Source organism: Vigna umbellata, chromosome 5, assembly GCF_029865625.1.
Source record: "Vigna umbellata cultivar VRB3 chromosome 5, Vumbellata_1.0, whole genome shotgun sequence".
In the NCBI taxonomy this organism is placed as follows: Eukaryota; Viridiplantae; Streptophyta; class Magnoliopsida; order Fabales; family Fabaceae; genus Vigna; species Vigna umbellata.
The window spans coordinates 59,075,152-59,086,982 of NC_142169.1; the positions used below are offsets into that span (position 1 = coordinate 59,075,152).

Sequence of the window (11,831 nt, forward strand, 5' to 3'; positions counted from 1 at the left end):
GTGCTAAATACCTTTTCCGTTTATTTCATGAAAATGTCAAAAAAATATAAAATTTTCAAAAAAAAAACTAAAAACATCAACAATTTCTACCCAGAACTACGTGATCCTTGATTCTCCATCAAAAGTGGAGATACGTAGGAGCAAGGTTAGCCCTTGTCAGGTTCACTTCCCAAAAAACTAAAAAATATATTTTGTTTATTTATAATTTTATTTTAGGGGATAGTTAAACATTTTGAAAACCACATCATATTCGTGCATTTAGTTAAAGGTACTGCCTTAAGGCAGGCGTTGTAGGGTGTTAATACTTTCCCTACACGTAACCGACTCCCGAACCTAGAATCTGGTTCTTGTAGACCACGCTTTATCATTTTATGGTTTTTCCGTAGTTTTCCATAATAAACTATGGTGGCGACTCCAAATCTCTTTTCGAAACTCGTTTCTTTTTGGATCGTCGTCCCGTCGCGATTCCGGTTGCGACAGCTAGCATGCGTTCTTTATCGTCCGAGCGGGTTTTGCGCTAAGAGTTCCCAGACCAAGGCGAGAGTTCACGAAAGAGCTTACTTGAGCTTGCTTTGCTGCTTGATTTAGGTCTTAGGAGCTCTCTCGAAGCGTGCCCTAAGACCAAGGTGAGAGCTCACGAAGAGACTGCCTCACCCGCTCGGTTTAGGTCTTAGAAGCTCTCGAGGAGCGTGCTCTAAGACCAAGGTGAGAGCTCACGAAGAGACTGCCTCACCCGCTCGGTTTAGGTCTTAGAAGCTCTCGAGGAGCATGCTCTAAGACCAAGGTGAGAGCTCACGAAGAGACTGCCTCACCCGCTCGGTTGCTCAAGGTTGGTCAAGTATTTTATATACTGTCTTGTCATCTGCATCGAAGAAAAAACAACACATAAATTTTGAACGGTGAGGAAAATTAAGCTGCTGAGTTGAGGTCAGTCGACCGAGCAAGTGAAACCGTTCGGTCTTTGATTGAATGTTTGTGCCACTGCCTTAGTGCCTTGTGACCTATAGTGCCTTGTGACCTATAAGATAATATCAGAATATATGTTAGACCGTTCGGTCTTTGTTGGACCGTTGGATCTTTGATTGGACATTTGAAGTATTCATGAGGATGTGTCATATCTATAGGTGCCTGTTGTATTGAGACCACTGCTCGGGAGACGCTAACAAAATGAGAGTTGAGTTGCCTCTTTTGTTTTGGTATTCAAGTGTATTTTTACACTTGTTTGGTGCTTTGATGTTTTCTCTTATACGGAGCGCTGTTATCCCTGCTATGCAAGAAAAGGGGTTAAAAACTATCACTCTCTGCTCGGCATGACCATGGGATAGGAACCCTTAACATGATGCTTCAATTAAATGCTTATGCGGATGACGCCACTTCAAGAACGTCCAGGGCTGGAATCCTTACGCCGTTTCTTTCAACGCGGAGGAAGTCCCCTTTAGGTTAATGTTTAAGAATCCTGGAATGGAAGGTGTTCCACAAGTGGTCCCATTATTGACAACATTGCCATTCAAAAGCTTTTCACCTGCCGTTATTTTCTCTAATGGGTTCCGACGTTCCATACTCTGTTTTTTCTTCCAACAAGGAACGCGCAATAGGCATCACCGGTAGCATAAGCAGCTTGCTCGTCGCTAAGATATTTTCTATACCAAGATATTTTCTGCTGTAGCTGCAGTGTTTAGCTCAAGAGGATCAAGTCGATCATGTCTCAGACCCTCCCGTGAACGGATTGGTCGCTTTGATAATCGGTTCAGAGCGCGGGTATTGTCGGAGCCGCTCGATCCATAGAGACCGCCCGGGGTATTCAGGAGTTGAACACCTTCACCTCTGCCATCGTGACGCGCTGGAATGCACCGAACGAGTGAGTTGGAAGATCCGAGCGGCGTAATATTTTCTGGAACCCTCCTCACCATAACATCTTTATTCCCTCTTTGCACGAACGACGCGACAGAGGACGCAAAAGCTGTCGGTCTGGCCTTTGCGGCCGCTTACGGAGAGGACGAGGCCGTATTTGTCTACCATGAAATAATGTGGTCAAAACTCTTAAGTTTGAATTGTCTGCCAGCGGGTGAGGGGTGGTTGCCTGTGAACATCTATGTTCTCATGTGCAAGCAGTAAAGTACATGATACTCCGAGAATGAATGCCAGATTTTCATCTTCTCTGTTGTAGCCACCATATTCTGGAAACCAGGTGAATGCTTCGTTATCGTGTCAACCTAGTAGTAAAAAAAAAAAAAATGTCTACTGTTGTTTGGCATCGTGTGAGGAAATTGACGAAACCAGATGCCAAGATGATTGCCGCAGTTCTTCTGTTCTCCAGTGTAGAAAGGAGAAGGTAATTATTTTTTGTATTTTATTTTTTTTTCTTTTGGGTTCCTGTGTCTTCCCGTATATCACCCACGGGTTCCACCTTTACCTTTTCTCCTTGCCGCAAGCACTGCCAAAGGAACTCTTCTGTTGATTGAAGCTAGTGGATCGCTTGGATTTTCGGTACCCAGCGTCGCGCCTCTCGGGCTTTGATTGATTGAAGGACATAAATCCCAACCCCTAATTCATCAAAATCAAAGTTTCTTGAAAAGACCGAAAGAAAGGAAATAATAAAAAATTTAATTTTCTCCTTGCAGGTTTTCCAAGAAAAATGTACGCATAAAAGCTTTTGAATTAAATTATTTAACTAATAATAAAATAAATTTAAAATGCAAAAAGTTTAATGTTTTCAAAGTCATTTGAAATATTCATAATATCAACATGTGATCATCATTATCTGCATCTTTGCACAGCAAGATCTAGTAGACCTTTGAATCCCATTTCTTTAATAATATACGGTGTTCTCCAAAACAATGCAAAAGCATTATATATGTTGGTGGAAATGGTAAGCACACTCGTCATAAACATTCAGGATTGCTATAACAGCAAGGTATAAGGGTTGAAGCTAACCCGCGGAAAAGATCCCCTGTATTTGATTTCTAATATTATATATATTTATAAAAGAGAAGATATTATTATGAAATAACTCAATATTAAATCTATATAAATCAATGAAACCGATTGGGATATATAATATATGTATAAATAATGGGAAGCAGACGTCTCGTTAATCTAAAATCACTTTACTCATAATAAGTCTTGTATGTAGGGTGTGTTATTGAACTTTGCTCCTGGATAAATTAATCTTGAATAATATAACATTGAAAAACTCCACAACAAAAACCAAGGAAAAGAAAACACCGTTCTCGGGTTGTTGTTGAAGTAGGCCGATCCAAAAGAAGCATGCTCAATTATTCATTTCGTAGTAATGTGTAGACCGAGAGTTCGTCTTGGTTTCTTGCGATTTCAGTGGGATGCTGCTCAGCCTCACGGTGGGCGCCAAAATGTTTCGGCAGGATTTAAAACCCTAATCCAAAACATTCAAAGTTGTCTGCTCCCAATGTCCAATTGTGCTGTCTTCTCTCTTCTTCTTGTCCGAGCGGCGGGGGAGGGTGCCTGCAAAAGACACTCCGACGCTCAAGTCAGTAACTGTGCGTAATAATCTTGTAATCAAGATTTAGTTATCTGAGTTCTGAGTTTCAGTTCAAGTTAAAGTTACCTGTCTCCTTTGCCAGACAAATACTTATAAATTATAATGAGCTTACCATTAGGTCTGACTCATTAGAGGTATCATCGGTCGAGCTAATTTTACCGATCGGTTCATTGACCTGCGAGGTATCATCGGTCGAGCTGATTTTACTGATCGGTTCATTGACCTGAGAGGTACCATTGGTCGGACGACTCTTCTGCACTTTTACAGTTCGGTCGGCTATGACCGAACCGAACCAAATTGTGAAGGTGTGGTTCTCTACTCTACACACTAAAATAATAATAATTATTATTATATTACAAAAATAATAATTATTATTACATTTTATAAAATAATCAATCCTATCAAAATAAAAGATCGAAGGAATTTAATGAGTAAGCCTTCAAATGTATCCCCATCGAGTTATAAGCTAAATTCAACAGCTTGACCAACTTCTCTCATTGATGAAGCCACGAGAAGCACGCTATCATGTATTTTTACAAATTTTGTTTGCTTTTGTCTAATGGGTCAAAAACGGTTTCATCAATAAATTTCAATTTGAATGGATTTGAGGAAAGAAAGTAAATGTCCACAAGTATACAATAAAATGTCATTATGAGCCTATACATTATATGTAAGATTAAATATTAATAAATACTTTAATAACGATTTGATAAAGATGAAATAATATATTTAAAAAGTATAAATGTTGTTAAGATAAATTTTAATTACGATATTATATTAAAAATTAGATTTTAAATTTAACTTAACTTATTTATAAAATATGATTTTGTATTTCATTATATATGTTATATTTAAGAAAAATGTTTTTTTAACGATCTTTTTAGAACCGCTATGTGGTAACTCGGATCTATTCAACTTTTAACAACCATCTAAATATAATTGATTAATAATAGTTACGTGACAGAATGCACTTCTTACAAACAGAGAACTGTAAATTAGTTACTCAATAAGTCATCACGTTCTTCACCAACACTTGGACCGGGGACCGTGATTTTGGACGGAAACAAAGTTTCGGTTTGCGTCCAATCCCGCTACCTAACAGTTTAAGACCGACAACTTAAAATATTTACGATGAATTTAACGTTTTTTTAGATTTTAAAAAAGTTAAAATCAATGTTCATTTCAAAAAGTTGTTTGGTTTAGAAAAAAATTGTTCGTTTTAACTGAACTTCTTTTTTCACTTGATTTACAGATCCTAAAAATAAATATGGATTTAAAAATGAAATTTAATTGATTGACTTTATGTAAATATCGTTTCACGGCAACCACCACGTACAGTAGTTAAAGAAACCCGAGGAAGTCTCCACCAAAATAAATGATAACAAATGGTTTCTAAAATCGTGTAAAACAAGGAAGGAAATACTAGCTAACTAGCAGTGGCAGCCATTCATTATTTAACATTACCGAGATATTAGTAATTTAGGGTTCTTTGCTTATAGTGATCATAAATAAAATATAACTCTAAGGCTCAGTTTGGATGTCACGAATTAGTATAAACATTTTAAGAAATATATCCTCGTATAATAAAATAAAACAAAATTATTTCTCAGTTTTTCAATTTTTTATATAATTTAATTATTCCTTGTTATATTATTGTATTACTATAAAAAGATTCCCAATCACGTGTAACATGAAAAAACGTTTTAGGAGATATAGTTTCCATGACGTGTGAACGCGGGTATTTCACACGTTAGGAAGAAAAGAAAAAAACGTAGACGAAAGCAAACCGCTATCTCTATATAATGTGGTGTATCGGATCCAATAACACTTAAAACAAAAGAGCGTTTGATTAGCTTTCGTACTAAGATGGAAGGCGTAGAACACAGAACGGTGGAAGTGAATGGCATAAAAATGCATGTAGCAGAGAAAGGAGAGGGTCCTGTGGTGTTATTCCTCCATGGCTTCCCCGAGCTCTGGTACTCCTGGCGCCACCAGATTCTCTCTCTCAGCTCCCGAGGCTACCGCGCTGTTGCACCGGATTTACGTGGCTACGGTGATACAGAGGCACCGGATTCAATCAGCAGCTACACCGGCTTTCAGATAGTGGGTGATCTGATTGCGCTTATAGACCTTCTGGGTGTCGACCAAGTCTTCCTTGTGGCTCATGACTGGGGTGCCATCATAGGTTGGTATCTCTGCATGTTTCGCCCCGACAGAGTCAAGGCCTATGTCTGCCTCAGTGTTCCTCTTCTTCACAGAGACCCCAACATCAGAACCGTCGATGCCATGCGTGCCATGTACGGAGACGACTACTACGTCTGCAGATTTCAGGTATATACTCATTCTTGTTTTTCCCAACACTGTTTTTCATTTTACTTTTATGCTCTTTTTCTTTTATGTGAAGTGAAAGGAGAATTCAGTGGAGTAATGTTAGATCTGACGGTAATTATTGTATTGAAAACTTGTGACAGAAACCAGGCGAAATGGAATCTCAGATGGCTGAAGTTGGGACTGAGTATGTGTTGAAAAACATTCTGACAACTCGAAAACCTGGTCCTCCGATCCTTCCCAAGGGAGAGTATGGAACCGGGTTCAATCCGGATATGCCGAATTCCTTACCCTCTTGGCTCACGGACGATGATCTTGCCTATTACGTATCCAAATTTGAGAAAACTGGCTTCACAGGACCCTTGAACTATTACAGAAATTTGAACTTGTAATTAATCTCTGCTTTCCTTTTCGCTGAAAATTTATCAGAAAGACATGTATTTAATTAACTGTGTTGTTGCTTACAGAAATTGGGAGCTGACAGCACCATGGAGTGGAGGAAAAATCCAAGTGCCGGTAAAGTTCATCACAGGAGAGTTGGACATGGTGTACACCTCTCTGAACATGAAGGAGTATATCCACGGTGGAGGTTTCAAACAAGATGTGCCAAATTTAGAAGAAGTGATTGTGCAGAAAGATGTAGCTCACTTCAATAATCAAGAAGCAGCTGAGGAAATCAATAATCACATTTATGATTTTATCAAGAAGTTTTGATCACCGAACGAATAGAATAATGATATATCGAACACAGTCGAAAGGTGGTAGGTGGCGAAGAATCTGAATTGTTACCGATGGCTTTATCTTATCCTTTTATGGATAACATCGCCATTTTATCAAACGTGTGCTTTCAAACTCCTGGAAAATAAGTTTTCAATCTTTTCGTCTAATAATAAATACATTTTCAAACTCGTCACCTGATTACATAAGTTTTCAATCGAGTCGCTTAAGTTAATATAATCTTTCCTAAAAATGACATCACGTGTCATATGATGATTTAGTTTGTAATTTATTCTCATGAATAAATTTATCTGAAAAATAGTTTTGGAATGCATTTTTTTCTTCATGTAATGTTGCAGAAATTCGAGTGAGAAAAAAAGTAATGTATTTACTATTTTTAGTTTCTATAAACTATTAATATGTTTCTTAGTTTAAAGGATATTCTAACATGTGCGTGGGAAATTTTAGGAAGTGTGTTTATTCAAGTCAACTCATCTCGTATATTTGTACCATGGCAAAAAAAATCCGCAATTACAGAAATTTGCGAATAAAATCTATTATATGCGGATAACGAATAGCGGATAAAATCTATTATATGCGGATAATGAATAGTGGATATCATGATGCTCGTGGATATAATGATGCTCGTGGATATCATGATGCTCGTGGATATGATGCTCGTAAATACCATGATGTTCGTGGATATCATATAATGCGTGGATATCATGATGCTCGTGGATATCATGATACTTGGGTACTATAATATCCGTTTCTAAACAGATTGTGCATAGGCATTATATTATCCAATATCTGTGAATATTATGATACCTATGGATAGTATAATACTCGTGAATATTATGATATCCGTGAATATTATAATATCGATTATGTGAGTATTCTACGGATATGTGTGATCCCGTAAAAAATAATAATAATTCAACTTATATTTTTTTAAATTAAAATAAAATTAATTCATATTTTATTAGATTAAATTAATTAACATTAATTTTATCTTTTATTTAATTTATATTATATAATATTATATTTTTTATAATTTTATTTTAAAATATATATATATATATATATATATATATATAAATATATTTTTTTATATTTTTTCAACTATTTTTTTTATTTTAAAATATTTGTAAGTATTTTTCAAGCTGATACTCAAACATATAGTAAGCGAATTGCGAATCATATTTTTATTTTATAGATTGAGTTGCGCATATACAATATTTATATCTAATCCGATCCGTTATCATTTATAACAGAGATAAGGAAGAATAAAATGTGTTTATTTGTTGGTCAACCTCCTTAATTAATTAAACCTCCTTAATTAATTAACTCTAAATGTTAATATAATTTTAACACAATAACTTCATTTGCTTAGAAAAAATAAACAACAAGTGGGGAAGTGGGCATGTGTCATGTCAAAATGTATAGTTATAAAAAAATTATGAGTTTGATGACGAGCAACTAACAAATCTCTAACTTGATTAATGAACAGGAAGCTATAATGTGGAATTAACTGATTGCGGGTGTCATTATCAGAAATTTCAAGTAATTTGATTTCTATGCTCTCAAATTTCTTTCTTTTACTATTTAACTACATCTATGAACTTGAAACCATTTATATAACTTATGGAGTTCAATTTCTTCCTTAAATAAAAATTATTAATTTCTTACAGTAAAAAATATTGTATATTATTTGATAACAATAAAAATTCATCGATAATTTGAATTTATTAACTACATCTTTTGTTTGGGTTTGTCTAATGGGTCAAAAACAGTTTCATCATAAATTGCAATTTGAATGGATTTGATGAAAGAAAGAAAGTAAACGTCCACAAGTTTATTAAAATGTCATTATGAGCCATGCAAATCTTCATAATGTAAGTTTCTGTCATCACAAAATCATTACCATCTAAATATAATTTATTAATAATAGTTACGTGACAGAATGCACTTCTTACAAACAGAGAACTGGAAATTAGTTACTCAATAATTCATCATCCTCTTCACCAACACATGGAGCGGGGACCGTGATTTTGGACTTAAAACACAATTTAAGACCGACAACTTAAAAAACCACCCCGCGAGTAGGATGTCATACCTTTATTACATTCATGATGACAACTTAAAAATCCCTACCCACCCAAACAATTTAAATACATTTTTAATAACTGGATTTCAATTTCAAATTTATATTTTTTAATTTTAGTATAATCCAGTTACGCTGAATTTAAAGTTTTTTAGATTTTAAAAAGATTAAAATCAATGTTCATTTCAAACAGTTGTTTGGTTTAGAAAAAAATTTGTTTAACTCAACATTTTTTTCACTTGATTTACATATTTTAAAATAAATATGGATTAAAAAATGAAACTTATTTGATTGAATTTATGCAAATATCGTTTCAGGGAAACCACCACGTACAGTAGTTAAAGAAACCCAATAAATGAATTGATAACAATTGGTTTCTAGTATAAAACAAGAGAAAAAATATAACTATTAATAAAAAAAATAGAAACAATTATTATTATGATCGATAAAAAGAACTTATATATAATAAATTGATGGATGATATTTTCGTAATAAAAACAATATTTATTATGATGAGTAGAAGGATATTTGTCATAATAAATAAAAAATTTATTATGTAAGATATACTAGATTTATTATAAAGTTTAACTCAGTGAGAAAATTAAAATTATGTTTAAAACTTGTTATAACATGTTTAAAAAAACTTGTTATAGTGAGACTTTATCTCACACTTAGTTCAACCTTAGTCATATATTAATTCTTAATTTGTGTTTTGTTTAAGTATCATTGCACTCAATTCTTTTTTGTTTCTCCTCACACACAATTCCTCATTTCTCTTTCTTGTCGTTGACACGTTGTTGCCTCTTGAGCTTATATGTTTCTGTTCTGTTTTTGGGCTTGAGCTTATATGTTTCTACGTTTTTCTTAAGCTTGAGGCTATGTGTGCTCAAATTGTATTTTGCTTGAAACGAATTCTATGCTATATACTGTTTATAATATTGTTTAGCATTAGCATTGATGTATTTCTGTTTTTCAGAACAGTGGTGTTTTAGTTAGAATGTCTACTTAACACATGTGTATTGGATTTGTACAATCTTGTTTCCATAGATATATTAATTGATTTTCAAAGAACTAAGAACATAATACTGCAGTTGTTAGAATAAGAGATTCTGTTTATTTTTAACAAAAACTACACTTGATGGTGCAACAAGCAAGTGTACCCAAAGTTTCTGTGTCACCTTTAGAACTGGAAGATGCTGAAGAACCTCCATTGAACTTGTACAAGCGTAAAGAGCCCTATACAACAACTATTGTGTCTGTTGAGAGGCTTATGGGACCGAAATCTCCTGGGGAAACTTGTCACATTGTGATTGATCATGGTGGAAGTGTTCCCTAATGTTATGGTGTTATTCCTCCAGTAAGTGACTTATTACTGATTGTTATTCTAGGCCGATGATTCATGCCTTCATATTTTTTGGACAAAGATCTTGATGTAGGAAAGGTTTTTTTTTTTTAAATATTTACTATGTTTAATTATGAGTGCTTTTCCTATAGGATTTTGGTGATTAGTCATCATCAAGCTGATTCAATCTCGCCTCTCCACCTTCCATCTCAAAACTAACGATGGCTTTTAGGTCTTGTTCACTTGAGTGGATTTGAGGAAGAGTAATTGAAAGGATTTGAGAGGATTTGAAAATAATTTTTTTTTGTTGATTATTTGAGTGAATTTGGAGGTAAATGAGATTGGATTTGGAAGTAAATTTTTTTAATCTATCACGTCAATCAAATCTTAGACTAATTCTCACAAACTTTACTTCCAAATTCATTCTCACTTACCTCCAAATTAACTCAAATAAACAACAAAAAAATTTATTTTCAAATCCTCTCAAATCTCCTCAATTACGCTCCCTCAAATCCACTCAAGTGAACAAGGCCTTAGGCTTATTAATTCAAGCATGTATAAAGCGTTATTTCTAATTTTTTTTTGTCGGAATTAGGAGTTAATGTAATTAAAATTCTAAATTAATTTCCCAACTTGTAAATACCACGTAAAAATCCAAAGAAACTCGGGTATTCGAATATTAAAAAAAAAACTAACTAAATATTATAATATTATTTAATTTTAGGTTTAATATTTTCAAGGTTCTTAATTATGCAGAATCGTCTCAAATAGATCCTTTTATTATTCGTCTGAATTATGTCCCTATTCGTGTAAAATTGATTCAACTGCACCGTTACCGTCAATTTAAAACAAACAAACGGTGTTAAGATTGCAGTGAGGTGACATGCTGACTTTACAAATGTGAAGTGTGTGGTAGAGTTGGGTGGCATGTTGACTTACACCGCCACCCAAATTGCAAAGTCGCTGCAAGCTGCCGCAAAGCACCGCTGCGATTCGCCGTAGAGCACTGTTGCGATGCCCAACCTCCATCAAATCGCGAGAATCGCGCAAGCAACCACACCTCCAACCACAAATAATCTTCTTCGTGTCTTCACCGACAAACTCAAAAAAAATCCCCAACCAAAAACAACAAACCCAAACCGCCATCGCTGTGAACCCTAATCACGTCTCATGAACCAGATTCATGTCCTCCATCATCTTAAAGCATCCAAATCACGGTTCAAAACCTGCAATAAGAAAATACAACCTAGTTTGCGAGTTCATCTTCTTCGTGAGTCGAACCTACAGGAAGCCATCCCCAATTCACGAATTCTCCATCACGTCTTCACGCATCAATTTCTTCGAGCCATGAATCTGCAATTTCGCACAATAGGGAAAGTCATCATCAGAACGCCAACACCATTGCGCTGCCATGTGCCACCGCAGATGAAAAGGGTGAAACTCTATTTGCGTTAACAATTATGAAGAGAGAAAAAGGCATAAGAGCAAGTTTTTCCCAATTCGAAAACCCTAATTTTTGAGTAAGAAAGGGGCTGTCACATGTCAAGCCTTCATTGGCACATGAAATCCCAATTTTTTTCATTTCAAAATTATAAAATCCACGTCACTAAGACCCTTAATGTGCCACATGCCACTTAACTGCAATCTTAACGCCACTAGTGCAAAACTTGGAAAAGAACGCGGGTAATACGTCTCGGTTTCTAGAAAAATGAAGTATATGTAAAGACGGTGGCATTTTTGCAATTTAAATGAACTTATAAGCCTCGGTTCCCCTTGAACCAAGGCATAAAAGCCAAATTACCTCGGTTAATGGTCAAACCTAG

General features: G+C 35.1%; 1 protein-coding gene across 1 annotated transcript; it reads left to right on the forward strand.

Moving 5' to 3' along the window:
- Positions 1-5,326: 5,326 nt before the first annotated feature.
- On the forward strand, positions 5,327-6,896 carry LOC148198739 (epoxide hydrolase 1-like). Its single transcript, XM_088115325.1, has 3 exons — positions 5,327-5,848; positions 5,989-6,233; positions 6,313-6,896. Exons 1-3 carry the CDS (start codon positions 5,384-5,386, stop codon positions 6,557-6,559), a joined length of 957 nt encoding a protein of 318 aa, XP_087971451.1. The 5' UTR covers positions 5,327-5,383; the 3' UTR covers positions 6,560-6,896.
- The last annotated feature ends 4,935 nt before the right edge of the window (positions 6,897-11,831 follow it).

Bases quoted from the DNA above. Each gene is read 5' to 3' on its own strand.
- LOC148198739 (XM_088115325.1), top strand. From the start codon at position 5,384: ATGGAAGGCGTAGAACACAGAACGGTGGAAGTGAATGGCATAAAAATG. The intron at 5,849-5,988 runs GTATATACTCAT...AACTTGTGACAG, and splicing joins ACTACGTCTGCAGATTTCAG to AAACCAGGCGAAATGGAATC. The intron at 6,234-6,312 runs GTAATTAATCTC...TGTTGCTTACAG, and splicing joins TATTACAGAAATTTGAACTT to AAATTGGGAGCTGACAGCAC.